General features: G+C 28.6%; 2 protein-coding genes across 2 annotated transcripts; one reads left to right on the top strand and one right to left on the bottom strand.

Moving 5' to 3' along the window:
• Positions 1-11,267: 11,267 nt before the first annotated feature.
• LOC123295869 lies at positions 11,268-11,881 on the bottom strand. The gene is made up of 2 exons (XM_044877330.1): positions 11,749-11,881; positions 11,268-11,572 (listed from the first exon to the last, which is right to left on the bottom strand). The coding sequence occupies exons 1-2, from the start codon at positions 11,879-11,881 to the stop codon at positions 11,319-11,321; spliced, it is 387 nt and encodes a 128-aa protein (XP_044733265.1). The 3' UTR covers positions 11,268-11,318.
• Positions 11,882-17,953: 6,072 nt separating this feature from the next.
• On the top strand, positions 17,954-21,142 carry LOC123295420 (juvenile hormone esterase-like). Its single transcript, XM_044876765.1, has 6 exons — positions 17,954-18,013; positions 18,239-18,550; positions 18,774-18,918; positions 19,142-19,527; positions 19,882-20,217; positions 20,672-21,142. Exons 1-6 carry the CDS (start codon positions 17,978-17,980, stop codon positions 21,134-21,136), a joined length of 1,680 nt encoding a protein of 559 aa, XP_044732700.1. The 5' UTR covers positions 17,954-17,977; the 3' UTR covers positions 21,137-21,142.
• Positions 21,143-27,090: the final 5,948 nt, after the last annotated feature.

Raw genomic sequence — 27,090 nt, 5'->3', positions numbered from 1 at the left:
ATATAGGGTATACAAATTATACAAAATAACTATTATCTTGGCTATTTCAGCATTAAACCACATGTTTCAAATTGTCAACACTATCAATGAAACGGTTAAATTTTTAGATGTAGCTTGAAGATTAGTATCAAAATCCTTGTGGCATATTTAAACCGAATAGTGTCATTGATCGTTTTCAATTATTATTGGCCTGGATCATCCTATGTATGGCATAATATGTAAAAAAGAGATTTTAAACAACAGATAAAGATTCATTGAGAGAAGTTCCACTATATGTATACATACTTTAGAAAAAGATTTACCTACTTAGGTATTTAAAGGTATATATTATTTCTATATACTATAAAGATAATATATACTACTTTACACAAAGTTAAATGGATTTTTATCAGGGATAAATCAGTGGTTAGTTTTCTTTATTTTGTATAATTTAAAGTTATTTAAGAAAACATTTCTAACTGTTGCTTTTTATGTTTATTGTATAGGTATGAATGAAAAATACTCTATTTTCTAGTTGCTGATATCAGTACTTACGTATCTGTTTCTAGAAGTTCTGTCCTATTCAAATGTAGATAGATACACATTATTTTTAAATGCTTGTTTTTATAGTTCATTTATTTAGTGTTTACCATCTATAGGAAATATTATAAAACTAGGATTCTTAAATGAATTGCGGTGTAAAACATGCACCATAAGATATAAAAAAAGTTATTATTGGCTTTGATGTTCGAAAACGGAACGAAATTGGATATCCAAAAAAAATGCGACGATCGATGAGCCTACCGTTTGCTACTCGTCGAAATAACAATGATTTGAATACGTTTCTATAAAATGGACTGTAGTCAACATATCCCATTATTCGTGGTACGATTGTATGTAGTCGAGTGTCAACTGTATGCAGTTTTCAATAACAATCTTTGTTCGATTGCAGGCAATTGAAGGCTCGACTGCACATTTGCAATCCCTTTCATAGAAGTCTTTATAAGGAGACAAATTAAGCTGAGATCATCATCAAGCTAAGCGAAAAGTTTAAAATTAAGCGAATCAATTTTTAACCGACTCCAAACGAAAACGGAGGAGGTTATCAATTCGACTGTATTTTTTTTTTTAATGTTTGTTACCTCAGAACTTTTGACTGAGTGAACCGATTTTGATGATTTATTACTTTATCTGTTTGAAAGCTGATGCTTCCCGTTTGGTCCCATTTCATTTTGGTCCAGTTCTGAGAACGGCATCCATGAGAAAACCATAAAAGTCTTAAATATGCATTAAGTATGCACGACAAGAGGACGAATAACTCAATATCACTTCGATGATTCTTTTTAAGTGACAAATTAGTTAGTGTACTTCAGATTTACAAAAAATCATAAAATAAAAAAAACTTTTAACAAAAAGAAAACCGACTTCAAAAGAAAAACTTTTCCAAAATAAATTAAAATGCACTAAAAAGTAAAAAAATAACGATAATATAATGTAGTTAAAATTATTGTTATTTTTGGAGTCGGTGTCAGTCAAGCTAATGTAGAAAACTGTTCTGTCAGAGTTGTTTCCTTGGCTGACACCGACTCCAAAAATAACAATAATTTTAACTACATTATATTGTCGTTATTTTTTTACTTTTTAGTGCATTTTAATTTATTTTGGAAAAGTCGGTTTTCTTTTTGTTAAAAGTTTTTTTTTTACTGTTGTAATAAGAAGATTATTTTAAAGGCAGTTTTCCCCAAGTCGGACAGTTGAGATTATTGTGTTTTCTAGAATCTGAAAAACAAAACTAAAACTGAAACAAACCCGCAAAACACGCCAGTTTATTAAGTTTGTGTTTTGTTTTTATCTGTCCGTTTAGTGGAACACTGGCATAACAAAATCAATTCTATAAAATAAATAAGTTTTATATCATTATAAAAATGGATTAACTTATCGAATTTAAAAATATTTATAAAAATAAGCATTCGTTTATTAATATTAAATAACATGCTTTACTTTAACGACAGAGAAGAATAAAATATAAAAAAGGGTGAAAAAACAAAGTATAAATTTCTACGTACAACATTATTAAAGGTTTCATTGAACAAAAAAACCGCAGACAAATCTGCTTATAGTCATTATATTTATTTATATTATGAAAAGTTATTATAATTAATATTATTAAAACAAAGCTTTAAAAAACTAGAGAAAACTATACTAGAAATATTAAATGAATTTTCAAAATATTGTATTGGAAGTAATACCATGAATCAAAATTTATTATTTTTACTTTTTTAAAAGAATACAATGGAAATAGTATCCCCTTCTAGCACTATTGCAAAAATGTGTGATCCATGGTGTATGATGTGTTTGATGGTATAATATCATAATGTACCATGGAACAGACTCTATTGTATTTTGGATCACTGACAGCTACTGTACCTGAAAGCGATCTCTTTAACATAAAATGCGTCAGCTATTTTTTATGAGTTGAATGAGTCTTTTGTTCCCACTTACACTCATAAACAACCAGAATAGAATTGTAAAATTTAGTGCTTACATATTACCATCACTGAAATATAGAGATACCTATATTTCAGTGATTACCATATATCAATGATACTTTATGTTGTAAGATTCAAGGTATATTACTTTGAGTATTTGATACTTTACCACATCTATATTTGAATAAAACAACTTATTCACTATTAATCAATGATTTATATTTAGTATGATTTATAAAATGTGTAATGCTACGTGAAATGTAACCAGACATTCAGAATCAGAATCAAAAACTTTTACTTTTTTAGATTGTTTATTCGCAACCAAACCACTTCGACCATCAGTCTTCAGCCTTCCCACATTCTGATTAAATACTCTCATTATACCATGTATATATGAAATATACATAGTATATTAAGTTTAGTCCAAAGTTTGTAACGCCTAAAAATATTCATGCTACGAAAAAAATTTTGGTATAGGTGTTCATAGAATCACCTAATTAGTCCATTTCCGGTTGTCCGTCCGTCCGTCCGTCCGTCTGTGGACACGATAACTCAAAAACGAAAAGAGATATCAAGATGAAATTTTTATAGCGTACTCAGGACCTAAAAACTGAGGTCAAGTTCGTAAATGAGCAATATGGGTCAATTGGGTCTTGGGTCCGTAAGACCCATCTTGTAAACCGTTAGAGATAGAACAAAAGTTTAAATGTAAAAAATATTCTTTATAAAAAAATAAACAACTTTTGTTTGAAAAATTTTTTTGTAAACTTCAATGTTTACCCACGAGCGCGCTTAACAGGTGCAAATTTTATAGTATGCATTAATATGGGAATATCAGTGTGTGTGTAGCTTTTTAAAAGTGGATATCTTTTTTTATTAACGTGACGTCAAAAAACAAACGATTGCTTCATCAACACTGTCTATACATGGTATTTCAACAATTAACTCAGTCAATTGTTTGTTTTCACTTGTTTCAATATAAATTCTGCTCAGTAAATAGTAAAATCTCCCCAGAAACTACAAAATCATTTAAGAAACATTTCACTCTAAGTACTGCATCTTATCATATCATGTTACTAGAAATTGTGTATTGTTTAAATCGGAAGGCATTTTAAAGCTGCTTAAACAATTTAAAGAACATTTAAAGAATTGGAAATAAGAGATGGTACAACTAAAATCGTTAAAAGATTAAATACCACGTGCATATTAAAATCTTATTATTTATTAGTTATTTAAAGTAAATTGAAATCTTTGGTATTTTTACATCGGAGTTTTTCCTTTCAGCAGAAAACTATTTCTAATTCAAATATTACAAGAATAGTGAAATAACAAGCAAAAAAAAATAACATTCAACGTATTCAATACTGTTGTGAAGTATACACAGAATATATAGGCAAAAAGACAGGCACTTTACAAAATTACTTTTTGATTAAATGAAAGTTGTATTATTATTATATACCTACATATGAAGAAGCAAAAAAAAAACGTAGCAACAATATCTCTAAAACTCACCAGCATGTAGTGAGAACACTCATGAGAGTCTCTACAACAACCATGTCTTTATATCTACCACAACCTACATATGGAAGAAAACATGCATGAACACATCCGAAGGTAAGTTTAGTTATTTACTACATGAATGTTTATAAAAGTATAGGATGGTATATCTATTTAAAACAAGTAAAAACAAACAATTAACTGAGTTAATTGTTTAAAATTAGTGGATTTCCAAAATAATTTCAATAAGATTGGATCAAATTTGCCTGTGTTATCAAGAAAATAGAATTTTTTAACTTGATGACGTCATCAGAATCAAAAAAATTTAATTTTGCTTTATCACATCCAAATTTTATCCAATTTTAATAAACTAAGTATGTAATCCTACTAAATTTGGGTCATAATTTTCAAATTTGTGGTCAAAATGAACCTAGCTCTAATAGGTTTCAAGAAGATGTAGTCCTGGTCCCGGAACTAGGCACATAAGTGATAGCTAGCGAAAAACTGACATCGCAGCTGAAAAGAATGACCCAAAATTAGTGGGTATCAAAAAAAATTCCAATAAGATCTAATTAAATTTGCCTGTGTTATCAAGAAAATAGAATTTTTTAACTTTATGACGTCATTAGAATCCGAAAATTTTAATTTTGCTCTATCACATCTAAATTTTAGCCTATTTTGATAAACTAAGTATGTAATTCTACTAAATTTGGGCCATACTTTTCAAATTTGTGGTTAAAATTAACCTAGTTCCAATAGGTTTCAAGAATTTGGAAACTTGGTCCCGGAATTAAGTTCACAAGGGATACTTAGCGAAAAATTGACAACACAGCTTCCTGCCTTCCAACCCTAAAGGTTGTGTAAGGTTTGAAATGAAATAAAATAATAAAAACCTTTTGAATTATTAATATACTTTTCGATATTACTATATATATATAATGAATATACCCAGTAACACACTGTAGATATAATGTACGAATTCGACTAAAAAACAGAAAAGGAAAACAGATTATAAGCGAGAAAATATACCAAGCGAATATATACTTACAATTTCTGGAGTTTCTGGGGAGATTTTTATTATTGAATGAATATACACTACAATCGAAAAGGCATTTTTTCATAAACTTACAGGATACAGATTTAACTTTAAGAGATTGAGTTTAAATTTGAATATCAATAAACAATCTGCACTTGATAGCTTTTTCATATTTGGGTTTTCATTCGAAGTTCGGTTTAAGTATTGAAATTTAATTAGAATGATGATAATTTGTGAGATTTCCACATGGCAAACATATCGAAAAAATCGTTACCTGTTTTATAAAGCAGCAACGATTCTTATGCTGGCAGTGTAAGTACTGCAAGTACTTAAACGGTTGAAATGAGTACTTTATTTTGTTTCTGCATCTCAAAAGCTCGAAAGAGGATACTGTAAAGCCTAAAAATAATGGCAAAAGATTTGTGCGTGGTTTAGTAAGATTCAGAATCCTAAAATTTCCCCATCCATTGGGTATTCATTCCAATTTTTGTATGAAAATTTTGTATTGGCTCTTAAAAGTATGAAAACAATAAAACACTATCATCTGTAATTGTTATTTGTGAGTAAAATCATCATTACAGTCGGGGAATATTTAAGATAAAAAAGTTTTCCATCGGATCGAAAAGAAAATTTGCCCTGTAATAACGATTTTACTTATCATAACTATTTCAGATGAAAATGTTTTCGTTTTTTTAATATTTTTTGAGATTCCTTGATTTATATATTTTTGAAAAGTTCTAATTACGCCCTTTCATTTGATACCTAACACGATATAATTAAATTAAAGTCGTGTTTTATGTTCATGACTTTATATTTTCTGGAGGACACATCGCAATTATGATAAGTAGTTAGTAAGTTAAGAGGGGATATACATGCATACCAGTCAAACACATACCTAACCCTTGCCGTCGTCGGGGTAAAAATAAATATTTAGATCATAATATGCTTTTTTTCTCTTCAAAGGATTTTTAAGCTCTGATAAAATTAATTTCGTGGAAAATTGGAGAAAATTTGTGAACTAGAGGAATTTGTTGACTTGTGTTATCTCTTTATATCTGTATGTCTATGGTTTCATTTAACAGCGATATTCTTTTGTTATATTATCATTAAATATTGAAAAATTTGTTATGAAAAACGAAAATAGAAAATTCTTTTCATTAAATGGAATGAAATATATATTTTCTAATGCATATACCTTCATATTATTTAAAGATATAGATTGTATTGATCTGATAAACCAATCAGGTAAACTCTTTTATTGAGAAATTTTTACTATTTTATATCTCATTAAATATTGTATTATTCTTGTTTTCTCAACGATTTGATTGTAATCGATAAATATTGTTCCATAAACCTATATATATTTGGTTGGAAAAAATTTATTGAATTAAAAACCAATATTGTTGGAATTTTTATTGTTTTCAGCTTTAATATTACATAAGTTGTCTTTGGATCAAAATTACCCCATCTGCTGAGTTTCATCAAATTTCAAAACAAAATTTTTTTTTTGCATTTTTCTCGATTTTTTCAAAGGGGTACCCCTTAAATAAATTGCAAAAATCGAAAAATTTTTTTAATCTCCAATTTCGATAAAACTCACTATATAAGGTAACATTGACCCGAAAAGTACAAAAATCGGGTGCATTTGTTGGCTGATCGAATAGTTTTTGAGATACGGACTAAAATCGATCCAAATATTGCGATATCTCAGAGACTTTGAAAAAGTTAATAGTTGCAAACACCTGTTGTTTGATTCTATTTATTACGTTGCCAATGACTTTAATAATCGTCCAAATACAAAATTGAAGCAAGAAAATGGAAAACCGTGATTTCCATTAAATCGACATTCGAGATGCGATTAAATTTCTTTATCAATCCTCCAAATGGTGGACAAAAATAATAATACAAAATTTAATTCGCACTTACAGGGTTATATTTTACTATGTGGAAAATCCTCACAGAAAAATTTCTCTACACCAACGGACTTGAGATTTCTTACCCTATAACACGTACTAGTTAAAAACGTGTTAAAATATTTTTAATTCAATTACATCTAGAAATTTGAACATCTGGTTGGCTATATTGAATAAAATAAATAAGTCTTTACAACATCGCATCGTTTGTAAAGTATAACACAAAACCCTAAATATTCTCTAGGGCAATATTTAAATAGATACACACACACACATTTTAAATTTAAGATTATATTATTATTTGTAGACCCAATTTTCTACCTGAACAACATTTTATATAATAAAGTTACTTACTTATTAAACAATTTACCTACCAAATAAATATGTGATCCTTTTGTTCTATTAATTAATATGGTTTTAGTACAAACAAATACAAGTTTCTAGTACAACTACGAATAAATTAAGAAACAAATGTTGAAAAATAAAATTCATTTTAACCACTAATCGCCCGGCCCTTTTAATGAACATGGGTGTAATAGGTTTGTCTTTATTTATCTTTGTATTTGTGGTACCGTAGCTCTCAAACAAGAGGGTCGATTTCAAAGAGTTTTCTATTAGCGAGTTTACCGAAGGAAATGGAGCTATTGCTTTTGTACTGATGGTGGATTTTTGGGAAAATTTCTTCAAATGTTCATCGATCCTACCTATCAGATGTCAAAAATGACCATATACATATGTATCTATTCGTATATGTGTCTGTATTTATATGAATTATCTATTCGCACCGTGTTTGAGTCTTATTGGAGGCGTTTCCATGGTAACGATATACTACTTTAATTATAGAATTGTATGGATGCATATATAATTGTATGGATTGCATTTATGACTTACATTGAAAATTTAATATTATTGTCTCACAAATTTTAATAAATACAGTAGAATCTCGATAAGTTAAAGTCCAAGGGAAACACAAAATATTTTAAGTTATAGAGGTTTTAAGTTATCAAGGGTCTATGTTAGGTAAAGGTTAATATAGAGGTATGTACATGTTTCTATGTACCCTAGTTAATATAGAGGTATGTACATGTTTCTATGTAGTTACTGAGGGCCTATACAGAGATTATTTATTTAAGTTATAGAGCTTGCGTATTTTAAGTTATAGAGGTTTTGGGCTCTGATGGGAAGGGAACATAGTATTTTTTGAAGTAACAGAGGTTTTTATGTTACCGAGGTTTAAGTTATCGAGATTCTACTGTAATTATGATAATTTACATTTGAAAAATAATATTTGTGCAATTTGATTTCTTATTTTCACAATTTTTAATGCATTAAGTTTAATTAATTCGTGTTTTTCAATAATTTTAGATTGACATTTTCTATAACATTAACAAGTAAAGAATTGCAAATTAGTCATTAACGCCAAAATTTTTCACTGGAAGCGTTGGCATCTATTTTATTGTCCCTACCATGACTACGCACACAACGAATACCGCTTATTCTACCCCTTCATTCATAGTAAATATTAGATATTATAGGTAGGTATCTAACGATAAAAACATAAACAAAATATAAATGTTTTTTTTTATAGCTAAAACAGAATATACTTTGATTTTTTATATAAACAAACGGCATATGTGCATTTCGATAAAAGTTTATTAATGACTAATTATAATATAAACAAAACATTTCTAAAAAAAAAGTTTGGAATGTCGTTCAAATTCAATCAATATAGAATAAATATATTCTAAGAAACATGCCTAATTTTAAAACGATGATGTGGTTTTCAAATTTTTTTTGGCTTTTTTATAAAATGATGTCTGTTACAATATGCAGACTCCTTTTTTTATATATACAGGGTGGTCCGTTTTAATCTATAATGGCTAATAGCTTGTTTTGTAGTTAACCAGTAAAAAATTTCTATAGCGTTTGATGGGGAAAATCTGACCTCAAATTGAACCTAGTTCTTCGGGTTGCTTTATTAGCTAATTTTGATTCTAAACGGTAAGAGGTAAAATAACACTTTAAATTAGAAAGTTGATCCTCATAAAAAACGAACAATTTTCGTTTAAAACCTTTTTTCGAAAAACGTTAGTTTTCGGAGTAAATGCAACTTCAAAGTATGCCATTATTGCATTTAATTGAAAGAAAATACGCTTAAAGTTTATCGATAATTGTTTGTCAAAGTCATGGGCACAGGTAAATGTCCTCCATTGCCCTCGAAAATTTTTGGCTAAAGCAATTTTTCGTAACTTGCGTGTTTTCTTTCGATTAAATGCAAAAATGATATATTTTTAAGTCGCGTTTCCTCAGAAAACTAACAATTTTCGAAAAAATAGCTAAAATGAAAAAGTTTTTTTTTATGAAAAAGTTGGATTTAAATAAAGTGTTGTTCTATCTCTTACCATTTAGAATTGGAATTTGCGGAAACAACCACTCACAAATTTGTAACAAAACTTTTATATCACAGAGTTTTGGCTGATTAAAATTATCATTTAGACATTTTAAGATTAGAAAGAAATCAGAAATATGTTTTTATTGTAACTTATATTGAAATATTCCTATTTGAAATATTTCTGAGATATTATTGAAGTTGTTATAGATTATAGATTCATCATTTTAAATCCAGAACTTTTTCAAATTCAAAACTACTGATTCATGTAAATAAAATAATGTTAAAAACAATGGTTAATTTATAGGTATTTGTCAATAAGTATAAGTGAACTACAAATGAAAGAATTGTAATGGATTTTAGGTCTATAATCGATTAAAATTGCTTTATATATATGTTTTTATTATTTAAAAACTATATGTAATTACTTAATTATGACATATTACTTGCCTGAATGATTATCCTATCCTATGCATTTAAACAGAATAAATTAAGTTGTAATGGGAGTATTAAACACATTTAATTTATTTTATTACAATAATGTTCAATAAACCTGAACAAAGAGGTTAAACTAAGAATATTATCATTTCAATCGATGATGTACCAAGTCGAGCCGATTTTGAAGATCATCGCCAATTTTAAAGTTTTTGTCGGGTACGAATCCGTAAACCCAAATTCTCACTTGAAACATAACAAAGAACACTCTGCATTAAATTACCTTTCAAACGAAACCAAAAAAATCAACAGCGGTTCATCCGTTTAGGCGCTACAGATGCCACAGACAGACCGACAGACAGACACACATAGCGGTCAGACTTATAATAACTCTTTTTTTTTAGGTCGGGGGTTAATTAATTCTCAAAGCAAAAAATCATGTAGACTTAAGTGAACCATTTGCTGTATCATAATGCGTTATACAAAACACTTAAACCACTAATTATTAAAAGTCGATTGATATTGATGGTTTAATTTTTGGTGGGACCTAGGGCTTGAAAAGAAGAGGTCTTAAGAAAAGGGGCTTTCTTAAGAGAAGGCAGAGCCTTAAGGAAGGGAAAAGTTTTGTTTGAATATTTCTCTGCGACAAATGCTTTAGAAAACGATCTGTATATTTAGAATGAAAATTGTTCAGGTAAAAGTAGCATTAGAAATGGTTGCTTTGTCAAGTATTTCTATTAGGTACTGTTCATTAGTTTTTTTTTAGTTTTTCCAATAGCATGTGGAGCTCCCAGAGCTTGTAGAGCCTGGGGTTACAGTCCGTACTAGCCTAACTTTGGAAAATTAACAAGATCTTTTCTCTGAACGACTTATAAGATAAATTTTAGCGAGCGTATTGAAAAATATGGTGAAGTTTGATGAGTCTTTTTGTTTCTGATTGTACCAACATGCACAATATATATGTAATATAATAATTTATACACGGTAACTTATTATTAGGGTTAGGTAACAACTAAAAACATGATTGAAATGTAATTTGCGTGAAGCGTGCCTAATATTAACATGTCATTTAATACTTAATATGTCATATGATACATCATTTTATAATCTTGATGCATATCAAAAATTATTCTTCATACATTACTTATATATTATTTATTCAATTCTATTTGTATAATATTATAAATTATTATATTTGTATAATTCTTTTATTTATTTCATTTACTTGCATTATTTAGGTCGAAAAAGCTGATTATATTTCAAGTTATCTAGTACGTCAATATAGTAAGTGAACTAGGGAATATTTGTAACATATTACTTTTTGCACTTTTTACCCGACTGCGTGTATCTTGTATATATGTATGTATGTTTATTTGTAAATTTATTTTACATCTCGTATCTTTCAAATGGATCGATGGATTTCAACCAAATCTGTCGAGTAGGGTATCAAAATAAAGAAAATTAAAAGAAGCTTACAATCAGAAAATAATCAATGAAAATTTTTTATTATGGCTTTGTACATTCTGTGTACTTAATCAAAAGATTATGTATCTAAACAACAGATTATGTATCTAATGTATCTAAATCTTCATGCGTGCACTCTTAGAAAACGAAGATACATGTCTTATTTGTGCATTCCACCGAGAATTTCTAACTCTTTTACATATTGTAAAATCCTTATGATCACGGCAATAACCATCTTTACAAATACAACCAGGCACTTTAGAGTATGGACAAATATCAGGAAAATAAGTTCCACCTTGTTTACAATGCACTTGACACGCATTCAAACCCATTTCTGATGTAAATTCTTTATTTTTAAGCTTTGGACAAACTAAAACGAAAAATTAAAAGCTAATTCAAGCAGTTAGTTTTGTATTAAAATATCTAGTTATTTTTAACACACTTCGTACACTTATACTGATCAAAACCTTCAAGATTCATCTTCAAAGCTTGATTGTTAAATATATACAAGATTTATTATTACACAATAATACTATAATAACTTACTTTCTTGCATACAGGATATTTTTTCAACTTCAGTTGTAAATATTTGGCATTCACTAGGAACCTCTGCAAAATATGGATGTGCCGAATTAATAATGGTGCATAAAATCGTTAAATATATTAAGCACAAGTTCATGATTGGGATTATTACAAACATTACAACGTTTTTTTAACATATCTATTCAAGATTTTATCGGTGAGTATTTTGTATTTTTCTTTTTTTTATTGCTGTTAAAATATTCATAAACATTTGATAATATTACAATTTGGCAAATTTTATAATAGATTTTTGTTGTCCTTCTAATTAGTATGGAAATTAATGAGTCGGAATTTTATAACCCAAACAAGCTGAACTCTGCCACGCTTCGCTGTGGAACTAGTTTTTTTTAAATTATTATTACAAAAACTAATTAGATCGAATTATGATTAGTATCATCATAACCATTGTATCATTAAAAATATTCATTTTTAACTTAAAAAAAATAATTATTTAATTTAAAATAATTATAAAAATATTAGAGACATTAATTACCATTGTGTTGTTATAAAATTAAATTAAATTAAATAATTAAAAGAGAATGAATCGACATTTAATATGATAATTATATATGTATAGTATATTTGGAATTAAAATGATTAATACTGAACAATTGTTTCTCTATCGGTATTAATAGTTAATTCAATTAATTTACTATGAAAAAAAATAGTGTAGAACGTCACTGAATGTTTGATGTTACAGAAATTTGAAGTTTTAATCGTGGTGCAAGAGTCGAATTTAATCGAGTTTTTCGTCGACTTTTTTTTGTATCGAAAGTTTGTTTCTTGTTTTGTATGTTAAAGGAAAGTTGTGGTCAACAAAGTCATTAAGAAACCGAATGTTACTCATTTTTTGTATTTAAACTTTTGTTATATCTCTAACGGTTTACAAACGGACCTTACGGACAAACGGACCTTACGGACCGAAGACCTAAGTGATCTATGTTGCTCATTTACGAACTCGACCTCACTTTTTACGTCCTGAGTACGCTGAAAAAATTTCAGCTCGATATCTTTTTTCGTTTTTGAGTTATCGTGTCCACAGACGGACGGACGGACGAACGGACAACCGGAAATGGACTAATTAGGTGATTTTATGAACACCTATGACAAAATTTTTTTCCTAGCATCATTATTTTTAAGCGTTACAAACTTGGGATTAAACTTAATATACTATGTATATTTCATATATACATGGAATAATAATGTCGGCATCGGTTCAAAATATCTTCGATAAAAAACAAGTTTTAAAATTAAATTATTTTTTGTAAATTAAATAATTTTGCCATCATTTTTTGGTGATTTACGATTTTTAATGTTTACTTATTTTATAAAGAAGTTATGTAGAAAATTCATATAATTTTCAAAATAAATATACATTTACTTAAAACGTGGTATGAGTATAATACAAAGTAAGTGAAAATATGTAATACTAAATAAAAGATAAATACCAACATTCAAACGTATGTATATTTACTCAGACAAAGTTATAGAATATTTTATTCTGAAACGGAATTGTTTTACAAACCACGTTATAAGAAAGTGTGCGTAAGAAATATGAAAAGTTGTTTGATCTTGTGAATTTTTGATCTTTTGAGTTATGTATTCCTTGAATTTACTCATTATATATCATTTCTCAGTTACTAAGAATCAAAAAATGTCAGCATACCAATAGACGGTAAATAGAGCACTTACAATACCTGTATATCTGAACAAAATTTCAAAAGGAAGTGAAAACAATCAAGTTGGTTGCCTCTAACAATAGTTTCTAAGAAAATTTAATAGATAAGATCAGCAGATTTTATAAATTGTGAAACTGTTTTTTTGGAACTTTTTTATTAAGTGTCGAACATCCAGAAAATAAAAGGTTTGGATGTAGTCTTTAAACCACCAATGAAACTCGGCAACCTTATACTTAACAAGAAATAATTTCTGATTTTGGTTTAACCTCCGTTTTTCAGAAATCTATCTATAATAGAGGCCACCCACAGCATTAATCTTTTAATCTTTATTTATCTTAATTTTAAACTATATGCAATAAACAATTTAATTTTTATGATGTCGGTGGAGTCGGTTACTTCGTTCTTATCCTAGCGACGACATTGTGATTAATTTTAACGCCCCATTAATTGTAACTGCTCATACTGCCGCTGCCTGGATTCGTGCCGGCAAATTGTTTGGCTAGTCAAGCTTCACAATCATTTAAATGATATATATGAAGAGTATAAAAATCAAATTTATATAAAGCAACCATTACCATTCCAAAGAGAGATATTATTCAGGTATTTTTTTTGTATTTTTCTATATAGAAATATGAATTAAATTATTTATTTAAAATGAGCTAAAATAATTGAATTTATATAAATTTAATTAAAATTTTGTATTAAATATGAAATATTTCCAACAAACATGTACATAATTCTATAAATCTTCTCGGATATAAACAAAATAACATCAAAGAGAAAGATTTTTATATTTTTAATAATAGGTGAATGTTAGGTGCCTAGATTACAAAATTGATATTAATGTGTTTATATCGATGCATTAAAATATCACCATGGAAATTGCCTCTGTTTGAAGCACTGTTTTCTTCAACACGTGTATTTTCTAACGATAAAGACGTGTAAACCATGATACGATATCATAATTTAACATGATTTATACCCTAATGTACCTAGAATCACTCCCCATCGATTGTAACTTAATAAAGTTAGCTAATCGTTTCACTTTACTCTAAAGAATAGCATCTTAGATTGCATATGATTGAAATATTGAAAAGCGCACTCTTTTCCCTTACAGGCATTCTTTACTCCAGAAACATGAGCCAAGGTGAATGTGGTTTTTTTCTCACCTTTATTTTGCTTTCCCTGACATGGAAACCATGAGCCAAGGTGAATGTGGTTTCTTTCTTGCCTGGTCATGGAAACCTATAAAACACAAGAATGCAATTCTAAAATTTAATACATAAAAGTTATTAGATTCAAAGTACATGACTTTGCGTGTTTGAAACTTTAGCTCCTCAAAGTATGACGTTAGGTTTTACAATAAACAATGATTTACGTTGAGTATCACTTATGAAACAATAGGCAATTATAAGTTTGATAATAGACACACAGAACAATCAGAGTTTTTAAATTTTTTCGCAAAATTTTTGTATCTATAATTTATTCGAAAACATAATCACATTGATAATAATCAGCCCATCTGCTTTTTGATAAAATAATAATAATAAATTCATTTTAACATAAATGCTGTACACTGAATATCAATATCTGCCGAGAAATACAGAATGATTCAAGGTACATTTGATTCTAGGTACTACATCTTACCCTATTATATAATATGTTGTATTGTCTTTATTATTCGTTTTATCAAAAAAATCCATGTATTTATTTACAAATTAATGTTCTTTTTTCATCGTTGTAGTAAGCTTAGAATTGTAAAAAATGCTTAGAATTGCCGAATTTACGTGAATATGAAACAAATAATCAAAAATCCCGATGAAATCTGAAGAGGTGGCAACCAGTCGCTAGTAAAATTTTTTAAATTTTATTCCTATTAATTCATAAATAATTAATTATTTCATACAAAATGTATTTTTTTAAATAATTATTATAGAAAAAACATAATTATGTAAATATTATTTATTTACTATGCGTTAACTGTAATATGTTAACTAACGAACGATGTAAGCACATTCGTATTTTACAGACATAAGTGTTCGACGTGTGTAAAGTATACGTTCATTTTACGATTAAAAAAAGTCTTTTAAAGCAAACAGAAAATACGTTTTGTATTATTAAATAAAAATATATCATACATGCCATAATACAGTGTGTTCTATGTAGTTTACCAACAAGGAAAAAATAATATTAAATAAATTCACAGTACATAGTCGGTGTGGTACTGAAGTCGTGTGAGTGCGACCCCTGTAGTCCACACGACTAACTTCTCAGAGGGGGAAAAACATTAAAAAAAAGATCTTGTTAGCCTTCATAGATTATTCTTGAAACATGTACTGCAGCTTATACTGGAATGATCATTATCCACTTTTCCGATTCTGTTTATTCAGTTTTTTCCATTTTTTTATTACCATTAAAAAACGGCTCAAAAAATTCTGCTGTAAACTCTTTTCGTTCTTAAATACGCGATTATGCGTCGAACAAGCCCAGTCATGTGTTAATATCAACACTGGTTCGCAAGGTAATCGAAGCGAAAGAATCCGAACGAACATACGAAAATACGTACACACACACATAGACATCACATTGAAAAGGTTTGATTCGGATATTGCGGCCTTGAAACCGCGGAAATATGTAAAACTGGAGATTTTCAAAATCGGCATTACATTAACTTAACTTCTTCTGAGAAGTTAATAAATTTTGACTTTTAATTAAATATCAGGTTGATAGATATAGAAAAATATTCTAGATATTTAAAAAAATTATTAAAATCAACAAAGCATATATTCTAATTTAACTATATTTTTGTAAATCATTGTATGTAATTTTATGCTAATCTGAACTCACAACTTTGATTTATGAATAATTTAAAATATATTCATGCTTACGTTTTCGAAGTATTTTCTACACTTCAAAAATTATTATATAAAGATACGCATAATATATTATAGTTAATGCATTCATTATATAATACTCCGGGAGATGCACAGAAAAAATACATGGGAGAGAGCTGCGTCGATATTTTAATAATAGTCAAAGTAGAGTAGAAATGTCTTTCAGGCAAGCCCTAAGCTGACCCGGGTTAGATGGGTTAGGGTAGGATAGTTAAACATCCATGAAGGCCACCCATTCCACATTGGATATGGATTGGGTCAGCCTGGATAGAACTATAACATGGAAAACCCTTATAAACTTCCCTATCCCTATTTTTGTTCTAATACGGAAAATCCTGTTGAATCTTAAAACTAGCTCAATTATTTCTTATCATTGCGGTTAAAAAAATCGAGCTTTTGACTAGTTTCTGACTAGTATTAACTTTACGCAACTATTTCACCTGGGTTTTTCCCACCTGTTTCCAGGGCCATAGAGTAAATTATGTAATATTAAAAAATAATTTAAAAATATTTATTTAATGATACATATTTACTATTTACTTATTCAAAAGTACTCATATTTTATCGCATATATTTTAATTTTGCTGTTTATGCACCCATACACTGCAATTCAATTCTACCGATGTACAAGGTATTATGATGGACCTGTGCTGATACCTCTGTAGTTTCAACCCACAGAGTACAATTCCTTGGATTATACCCACACCCTCAACTTATGTGGAGGGAGCATTTAGCCAAAATATGCCTTGAAAGTATGTTTATTATTTTGCTTTGACCTTGAACGGTTTACTTATGTGCCGTAGAGCATACATAGAATCAAATATTCGATATAGGTTTGTCATTTGGGAAACTTCTACGCTTTTAGCTTAGCCTCTCAGAATTTGTATTACGAGATTAAAGTCGAAATCTACGAAAAAAAAATTTCATATTATTTGTCAAAGAAATGAATCTGATATAAAATATATGAAGCTCGATTGGATCACGGGAAAGGGTTAAAAATCGATCTAAAGTTTTATCGGTCGTCAAGCGGACAAGCAGGTCCGTATTCATCACGCTTTAAAAGAAAGATTTATGATCTTCGTTTCACCTTGAAAATAACCTTAAAGTATTAATTCTGAGTCTCCATGTTGTATTTTACCCGAATTATCCTTCTTACATTTAATTTTTCGATATACTTATCAATAGTCTGGTGAGTACTTCAGCTACATCCATATTTTGCATACACCCTGTAGTATTAATGGGCAAAAATAAAATAAAATATGAATTATTATTAATCTGAAATACAACTGATAATTTTTGAACTACAAATAAACATTCTTGAACAGTTTTTTTTTTAAATTCAAATTGCATATCTGAAATACACTTGATGTTAATATGAATATTTTTAAAAATGACGTTATTTGAAAAGTGGATACTGAAAGAAACCTGGAAAAAGTATATAGACAGTTGCATTAGGTCCCAATAATTTTTATCATTTATTCACTTTAATATTTTTTAATTATTAAATTTTAAAAATAAATTCATATTTTTTGTTGATATATGTGATTATCAGCAGTTTCATAAACAAATTTAATATTCTCTGATAAGATAGTTTAGTTTATTAACAATCTTATAACTGTCATGATGAAGTTAATAACAATTATTTTTGGAAGTTTTGTAAGTAAATTTCGAAATTTTTCATTTTAACATTTTAAAAAGATGCAGGATGAAGTGGGATAAGTGTAACTAGGTTCTGGAATAGTTTCATTTTAACATCATTTTTTTAAATTAGAATTTTTTATGAAAATTAGTTATTTAGTAGTACAACCGACATACTTGTCCCATGATTACACTGACCTCACTTTTCCTCATCTAAGATTTTAACATCCTTAAAAATTTTAGGTGTCATTGGTATTTATATCAGAATGTCATGGTCTCAATTTTTTAAAAGAAAGTGTAACACTAACTGTTCCACAAGGCACACTATTCGGCGAAAAACTTCTGGATTTTCATAATGAAACATTCTATGGTTTTAAAGGAATACCGTTTGCTAAATCACCTACCGGAGCTTTACGTTTTAAAGCGCCAGAAACAGCAGAACCATGGACTGGAATTTATGATGCTACCCAAGTGCGGCCAATTTGTCCACAATTGGCGAATACAAATCTGGTTCAAGATGAAAATTGTTTATTTTTAAATATTTATACTAAAATGGTAAGATGAAAAAAGTTCCACATTTGGATTACATTACAATAGAATTTGTCTCATTTTTTATTAAGTAATGTATACTCTGTGTCCCAAAAAACGCACGGATTTACATACAGATCTATATATACTAAAATGTCCGTTTTTTATGACACAGAGTGTACATTACTTCGAAAACGAAAACAAAACTCGTGAAAGAAGGATTTCTTTTTTTCATATTTCAATTTTGTAGGCAAACAAGTTAAAACCAGTTATGGTATGGATTTTTGGTGGTGGATTGCAAAATGGTCATATATTTAATCCATCACTAGGTCCACAATTTTTAATAAGTGAAGATATTGTCTTAGTGTACGTTTCACACCGTTTAAGTATTTTTGGTAAGTATATATAGTATTTGTATGTTTTTGTCTGTATTTGTATATCTTTGCCGTTAAAAGTCGGTCCAGTAATTCAGAGAATACAGAGGTTTACACAATTTTTATATAATGCAAAACTGACATACACGCTTGGAGTTAGATTATTTGGATTCCTATGAGAATACGAACATGACTTCGCCAAAAAACACGCGCAGAATTATTAAATTTTATTTTATAATTTTAGGATTTTTGAGTATTGACGATGATCCTTCATTTGGTATTACTGGTAATGCTGGTTTTAAAGATGTGATAATGGCATTAAAATGGGTGCAAAAAAATATTGAATATTTTGGCGGTGATCCACAACAAGTGACAGTTTTTGGGGAAAGTTCAGGAGCGGCTATTGCCCATTTATTATATTTTTCGCCAATGGCGAAAGGATTATTTCATAAAATGATAGCGGAGAGTGGCGTTGCAACCAATCCTTTTATGACAACAAAAAATAAATATCCGCAATTAGCTCAAGTATTAAATTGTAATTTAAGCAACTTAGCAGAAACTGTTGACTGCATTAATAGAACGACAACCAATGACATGTTAAGGGCTTTAAAAACCTTACAAGATACAACTGTAAGTAATAATTATTGTTTACTCAAAAGTAAAATGGGGCATCTCAAAAGTCAAAGCCCAGGTTATCAACCTGAAATACTCCTTAACATTTGTGCTTGTTGGGATTTGTGCCACTCTTTTAGAACTAATATTTTCCAAGTTTAACCGAGAGATAATTTTCATGCGTGTACTTAATGCAAAGGTTTAAGCATTTATTTTATAATGCAGTGAAACTTTGTACACGTGTCGTTTCTGCAAGTAGCCATAAGACTACGAAAATTATTGTGAAATAAAAATTTAACTATCAAAACATATTTTAAGCTAAACTAATGGAAAACTTAATAATAACTTTTAATTAAAAAATTATATTTTTAGGAGTTTAGAACTGGAGAAACGTCAATTTTCAGTTCATTAACAATCGAAAATAAAAACATTGAGAACAGTTTCATAACAGAATATCCTGATGAAACTATTGCAAGAGGAACATTTAATGATGTGCCAATAATTATGGGATTAAATTCGGATGAAGGAGCATTATTCTTTCATATACATCCAATTAAACCAAATTTTACAGACTACGAATCATTAATACCAAAAGATATCGTGGTCATTAAAGGGAGTAATGAGTCTGTAATGCTCGGCAACAAAATCAAAGAATTTTATTATGGAGATCGTATTCCATCGTATGATCTAGTTGATCCATTTATTGATGTAAGTTAAAAAATATTTTTTTGATAGAATGTGTTGGCAGGTCAGTGTGCGTAAATTATATTTCATCGTTAGATGTACAGGTCTTTGTTAAATTCTTATTGGTTCCTTAATATTTAATAAGGGCTTTATAAATAGTTAGGTATTGAAATAAATTCCACGAAACTCGAAATAAACTACCAAACTTTTTGTAGCAGTTCACAACAAATTATGTACAACAAAGAATGCTTGTAATGTGTTATATTAAAAAATTTAGCTACTAACGATGATTGAATTGCAATCGAAATATCGATTTTCTTTAAGGTAGTACGATCAACGACAAAGTAAGTTTAGCCTTTTGGTTGAAATTATTTGTACTCTGTTTTCAACTACGATGATGAATTTTGTTATAATTTCATGAATGTAGACGAAAAATAAAAATAATATATAATTAATATATATTCTAATAAATTTGCAGTATGTAACCGATACAAAATATTTACAAAAAGCTGGCCATTTTGCTAAGCTACATGCAAGTGCTGGTGAATCAAAAATATTTTTCTATCATTTTAATTATGCAACAGCATTAAATGGAAAACATAATTTAAACACAACCAGGCATGTAGTGACACATGGAGATGAATTGAATTACTTATTTTATGACTCAAACAAATCATCAAATTATTTGAATCCTACCTCAAATGAATACATTGGTATTGAACGAATGGTCAAATTATGGACAACATTTGCGAAATCGAAAAATGGTGATCCGAATTTGGAAGATATTGATCCACTACTGACTACAAAATGGTTACCAATGGATAAGGATAAATTTAATTATTTACTTATTCAGCCGAATTTAGAAATGCATGTAGATCCCTTAAGTAAACGTTTACAGTTTTGGCAGGATATTTATAGTTCATATAATATAACTACAATTTGAAATTGATTCACATGAAATTTTATTAAAAATTCCTTTTTGCTTTTTGTTTGTTTTAGCTTTCTATGAAAATTGTTTTTATCTCGAAAATCCTGATCTCGATGAATCCTGGACAAGAAATTTCATGCCATAAGTAAATTTTTCCTGCTTCAGGAATTTTTTTTCTTCCTTTTCAATTATTGTTCAAGATAACGCTTAAAAATATTGATGCTACCAACAAAATTTTTGGTATGGGTGTTCATAAAATCACCTTTTTTCATCAGTCCTTTTTTGATTGTCTGTCTGTCTGTCTGTCAACACGATAACTCAAAAACAAAAAAAGATATCATGCTGAAATTTTTACAGCATGCTCAGGACATAAAAGTGAGGTCAAGTTCGTAAATGAGCAACATGGGTCAGTTGAGTCTTGGATCCATAGGAAACATTTTTTCGCAAAACATCACTGTTTACTCGTAAGAGCGCAAATTAGGCGCAAATTATGGCGCAGTTATGTGTGTGGCTATCTAAGAGTGGCTATCTTTCTTTACTTGCATGACGTATAAAGAACGAACAATTGCGTAATCAACACTGTCTATACATGGTATTTCAATAATTAAATCAGTCAACTGTCTTTTTATTTGTTTCTGTGTTTTTTTTCTAGTTATTCGATTCCAAACATATAGAGACCAGGTATATTTAATCAGAGTAAATTATGAGTTACAATTGATTTGAATTTTGGAGTAATAATTTCCTTTTAATTTTGAGAACATTCTCTAACGGAAGTAAGTTAACTTTGGGCCTTTAGATTATCATCATTTGTCGATACATGTCGAACTCAGCTAAACATATAATAAATATTGCAATAGAAATAAATGCTTAGTAATAATACAATTTACAATTTGAAACAAATGAAGCATAAATATTGTTAACCCTTTACTGTGGATGTCAGTGTATTTGACGTGGACACGTGATTATAATATATTTAGCACGCGCCATACTTCAATGTAATAATGTATTTACATTACCTAAAATGTACAATAATAACAATAACATCCCCATTTATAGTTAATTACTATAACATGAATAGACCGTGAGCCTATAATGAAGCGAAATTTCTATGGTTTTTTCGGATTTAGGAAAGAAAAGACCGAAAAAAATTTATGCAATAGTGTCCCATTTTTGAACGCTAGGGTTAAATACTTCAGAATTTACAAAATTTTCGATCTATTTTTTCCAGGTCAATTTTTTCGATTACCATTTTTTAAGTTCGGATTGGTAATATAAAAATTCGAAGTTTTAACTCCAATTTATGTAAATCGAGATTATCGCCATATACGCCAAAAGAAGGTTTCTGAGATATGGCAATGTCTGGATCGATTTTAGTCCGTATCTCAAAAACTATTCCACCAGTCATCAAATGCACCCGATTTTTGAACTTTTTGGGACAAAATTACCTTATAAACTGAGTTTTATTAAAATTGGAGAAAAAAAAATATTTCGATTTTTTGCAATTTTTTTAAGGGGTACGTACCCCTTTGAAAAAATCGAAAAAAATGTAAAAAAATATTTTGTTTTGGAATTTGATGAAACTCGGTGAATGGGGTAATTTTGACCCAAAAAGTATAAAAATCGGGTTAAATCAATGATTGGATGTAGAGTTTCTGAGATATCGCAATATTTGGATCGATTTTAGTCCGTATCTCAAAAATTATTCGACCAGTCAAAAAATGCACCCGATTTTTGAACTTTTTGAGTCAAAATTACCTTATATACTGAGTTTTATTGAAATTAGAGACAAAAAAACTTTTTAGATTTTTTGAAATTTTTTTAAGGGGTAAATATAAACATGGATTTCATTATGGACTGACGATCTAACAGTCCAACAATAAAATTTTAATTCATATTTCAATCAAAATGAAAATTATTATAATTTATTATTTATATAAAATTAAAATGGTAGGAGAAGGGTGATTATAGTACAATAAATATATTTATTGGAAACTGTTAATAAATTAATAAAATTAAAAATTGAATTTTGAAATATTTTCATAAAATAGTATCTGTTGTTATAACAGGCAGTAGTTCGTTAATCATTAACTAATCATATTCAATCCATTTGGGAATTGATGAAAACGCTGTTTGAATGAAATAAACAGACTTCTTCCAAACTTTAGATTACTATTTTTAAGTGCAGTGCGATATCAATAGACTATCAATAGGCATTTACTTTTGTTTTATTTATAGGCAATTTTATTACAGATATGATATACAAACTGCATAATGAAGTAAATTAAACCTTAATATTACTTCTCTACTCTATTTTTTCATAAGTGGTACACTTTTGAATATGAGTCTATTTTTCAACATTAGTCAGCACGATAAGCATTAAAATTCTAAAAAATCGAATGGAAAATCTACTCGCTATCAAAGGGAGAGGGTCTTTTCATAATCTGAGTGGCCTTATAGAGTTAAAGAATGCAATGGGGAATATTTTTTTGTTATATTGTTTTAGTAGGATTTGTTCAGCGAATCATACGTACATTTTAATATTTTTGTTCCAAAATATTTTTATCTGTTTCTCATACTCGTAAATTGAAAAAAAAAATGCATATTCGCACCGTGCGTGAGTTTTTTTGAAGGCGTTTCCATGGTAACGATACACTACTTTAATTATAGAATTGTATGGATGCATATATGATTGTATGGATTGCATTTATGACTTACATTGCAAATTTAACATTATTGTCTCACAAATTTAAATAAATAATTATGATAATTTATGTTTGAAAAATAATATTTGTGCAATTTGATTTTTTATTTACACAATTTTTAATGCATTAAGTTTAATTTTCAAATATTTTAATTTGACATTTCTATAACATTAACATGTAAAGAACTGTAAATTAGTCATAACAGCCTCCTCTAACGCCAAAATTTTTTCACTGGAAGCGCTGGCATCGATTTTATTGTCCCTACCATGACTACGCACACAACGGATAAAAATAATTCCCCCTCATTAATATGAATTTGATATGTTTGTATACAAATATTATTGTAGTAATATTTGAAGACTTCCTAAAATTATTATTCCAATATTATGGTGTGGTTACTATACCCCTGGGGACTTGAAAGTCTGTTAAAAAAATAATTTGTAAAACATATCTAATCTATATATATATTGATACATATGTCATAGAATATTATTTTAAATTAGGTTACTTGAAAATGTTATTCTGTCAAATTTTATTTTCTAAATAATTCACAATATAATTTTATTTTACAAAGGGCAGGGTTATATTATTATATACAAACAATGATTAGCTTCCCCATTTAATAATTCTTTTTTTTTTTCGTTAATATCTAAAGCATTATTTGTTTACTTGTGATTATCCTTTAAGCTAGAATTATTCGAATTTTTTATCCTGGTGGTTCTATATCAATAGATGGTATTGTAGTTTTTTTGTAAGCTATAAATACAACTTGTATATGTCGGAAATGGATTGTCGAATCGGCAAGCAAATCAGTCGAAATTTTTTAACGCCCCGCAAACTCGAAAACTATAATACTAGCCCTTGAATTGCCAATGTCCCTTTTATTTAGATTGCTTCATCTTTTGTTAAACTTTATTCAAGTTTTACTTTAAATATGAAAAGAAGTATTATCACCAACTTAGTTTAATGTTAAAATTACCTTATTTTTACAAGCTCGTTGAATTCTCAATGACACCTAGATTTCTTATGCATTTTTGGTTAGCTTAAAAAAATTTATAGCGGCTTCTTCAATATATAGACAAGCTTATGTTCTTCGTTGTTCTAGAATTTAGATATTCTATTGAGGACATCCATATAAAAATAGCCAATTAGAGTCAAGTCGGATACCAAGGTTTCCAATGGATTGAACCAAGTGCTCCTAACCACCTTTCTCGATAATTTATTTCCCACTATAAATCGATCGCAGCCCATGGGTCGAGACCTTAATCTTGCCTAAGCGTCAGTGGGCTCAGTTTAAGTAGCTTCTTTAAAAACATCTTCATTTTGACATTAAGTTGGATTAGTTTACTTTTTTTTCACATTTACTGCGATAACTTACGAAAAACACAAGAGATTTAAAAATAATTCACTGATTTAATTTTCTGAATGAAAAATTACTAGCTTCCGTAAATTGGGAATTTATAATTTTTTATTTGCAAGGTACCGAATAATTAACATAATTATGTTAGTTAGGGTGTACAGTATAATGTTGTATTCATATTTGATACTCAACTTCCGTGAAACAGTTTATTGTTTATTTCCGGAGGGTGTTGCAAATACCTAGTAAATAGTGACTATTGTTTTGATTTAAAATTTATGTCCATTGTATATTTTAAAGTATATATGTTTCAAAATATTAATTTTCTCACAATTTTGAAACGACTCGATCGAATGTTATGAAATTCTTTTCGGATCATATTGCCGCTAATCGAGCTCCACCTCAACGAAGTCGATATCATTTTTGTACGTACATACAAACATACCCATACACAAACACACATACTTCTTCTCGAAATTGGTGTTAATGCCTTGTCCTAACCATGAAACGTAAAGATATGTTGAAAATTTCGATTTCAAAAATCGGACCTATTACAATAACATCCTATTCGCACCGTGCATGAGTTTTTTTGGAGGGTTTTTCATGGTAACGATACACTACTTTAATTATAGAATTGTATGGATGCATATATAATTGTATGGATTGCATTTATGACTTACATTGAAAATTTAATATTATTGTCTCACAAATTTAATAAATAATTATGATAATTTACATTTGAAAAATAATATTTGTGCAATTTGATTTCTTATTTTCACAATTTTTAATGCATTAAGTTTAATTAATTATTGTTTTTCAATAATTTTAATTTGACATTTTCTATAACATTAACATATAAAGAATAGCAAATTAGTCATAACAGCGTCCTTTTACGCCAAAATTTTTCACTGGAAGCGCTAACATCGATTTTATTGTCCCTACCATGACTACGCATACAACGAATAATGTAGTTAAAAATGAAAAGAAATTCCTGTATATGTGGAATTAAAGTTTTTCTTTAACAAGAAACTTTTATTTTCTAGATAGTCAATTTATGTTAAAATTACCGAAAAAAAAACTTTCTAAATCAATTAACTAACCTAAAAAAGAACCAAACAAATGAACTAGCGTACAAGAGAATTGTGCATCTATTATTGTATCTTTCATTTTATATAATGAAATAAATGGGATATAAAGAATCAATTGAGAGACAACGAATACAATTTTTTGTATATAAATTATATTCAATTCAATTTAAAATGCGTACACAGTGACAAAAAGAAAAAATCTAAAGACTAAAAACAATTGAAATTGTCGATTCTCTGTTCTCTATGTGAATTTAATTCTTTTTTTTTTTAAATTCTATTTTTATATATTCGAGTCTTTTCATACCATGTATATATGAAATATACATCGTATATTAAGTTTAGTCCCAAGTTTGTAACGCTTAAAAATATTGATGGTACGAAAAAAACTTTAGTATGTGTTCATAGAATCATCAAATAAGTCCATTCTCGGTTGTCCGTCCGTCCGTTCGTCTGTGAACACGATAACACAAAAACGAAAAAAGATATCAAGCTATAATTTTTATAGCGCACTTAAGACGTAAAAAGTGAGGTCGAGTTCGGTAATGAGCAACATAGATCACTTAGGGCTTCGGTCCGTAAGGTCCATTTTGTAAACCGTTAGAGATAGAACAAAAGTTTAAATACAAAAAATGTTTCTTATAAAAAAATAAACAACTTTTGTTTGAAACATTTTTTTGTAAACATCACTGTATACTCACGAGGGCACACATTATATGCAAATTTTATAGTATGTATTAATTAATATGAGATTATCAGTTATGTATGTATTGTGATAGAGTAATCAACACTATGAATATACATGGTATTTCAACAATTTACTCA

This window comes from Chrysoperla carnea, chromosome 3 (assembly GCF_905475395.1).
Source record: "Chrysoperla carnea chromosome 3, inChrCarn1.1, whole genome shotgun sequence".
NCBI classification, from domain to species: Eukaryota; Metazoa; Arthropoda; class Insecta; order Neuroptera; family Chrysopidae; genus Chrysoperla; species Chrysoperla carnea.
Note: the sequence above shows the minus strand (reverse complement) of the source record. Positions and strands in the feature narration are given on the sequence as shown.

Coding starts and splice junctions, on each gene's coding strand:
- LOC123295869 (XM_044877330.1), bottom strand. CDS start 11,881: ATGAACTTGTGCTTAATATATTTAACGATTTTATGCACCATTATTAAT. Junction 11,573..11,748: donor AATATCCTGTATGCAAGAAA/GTAAGTTATTAT, acceptor TTTTCGTTTTAG/TTTGTCCAAAGCTTAAAAAT.
- LOC123295420 (XM_044876765.1), top strand. CDS start 17,978: ATGATGAAGTTAATAACAATTATTTTTGGAAGTTTT. Junction 18,919..19,141: donor ACACCGTTTAAGTATTTTTG/GTAAGTATATAT, acceptor TTATAATTTTAG/GATTTTTGAGTATTGACGAT. Junction 19,528..19,881: donor AAACCTTACAAGATACAACT/GTAAGTAATAAT, acceptor TTATATTTTTAG/GAGTTTAGAACTGGAGAAAC.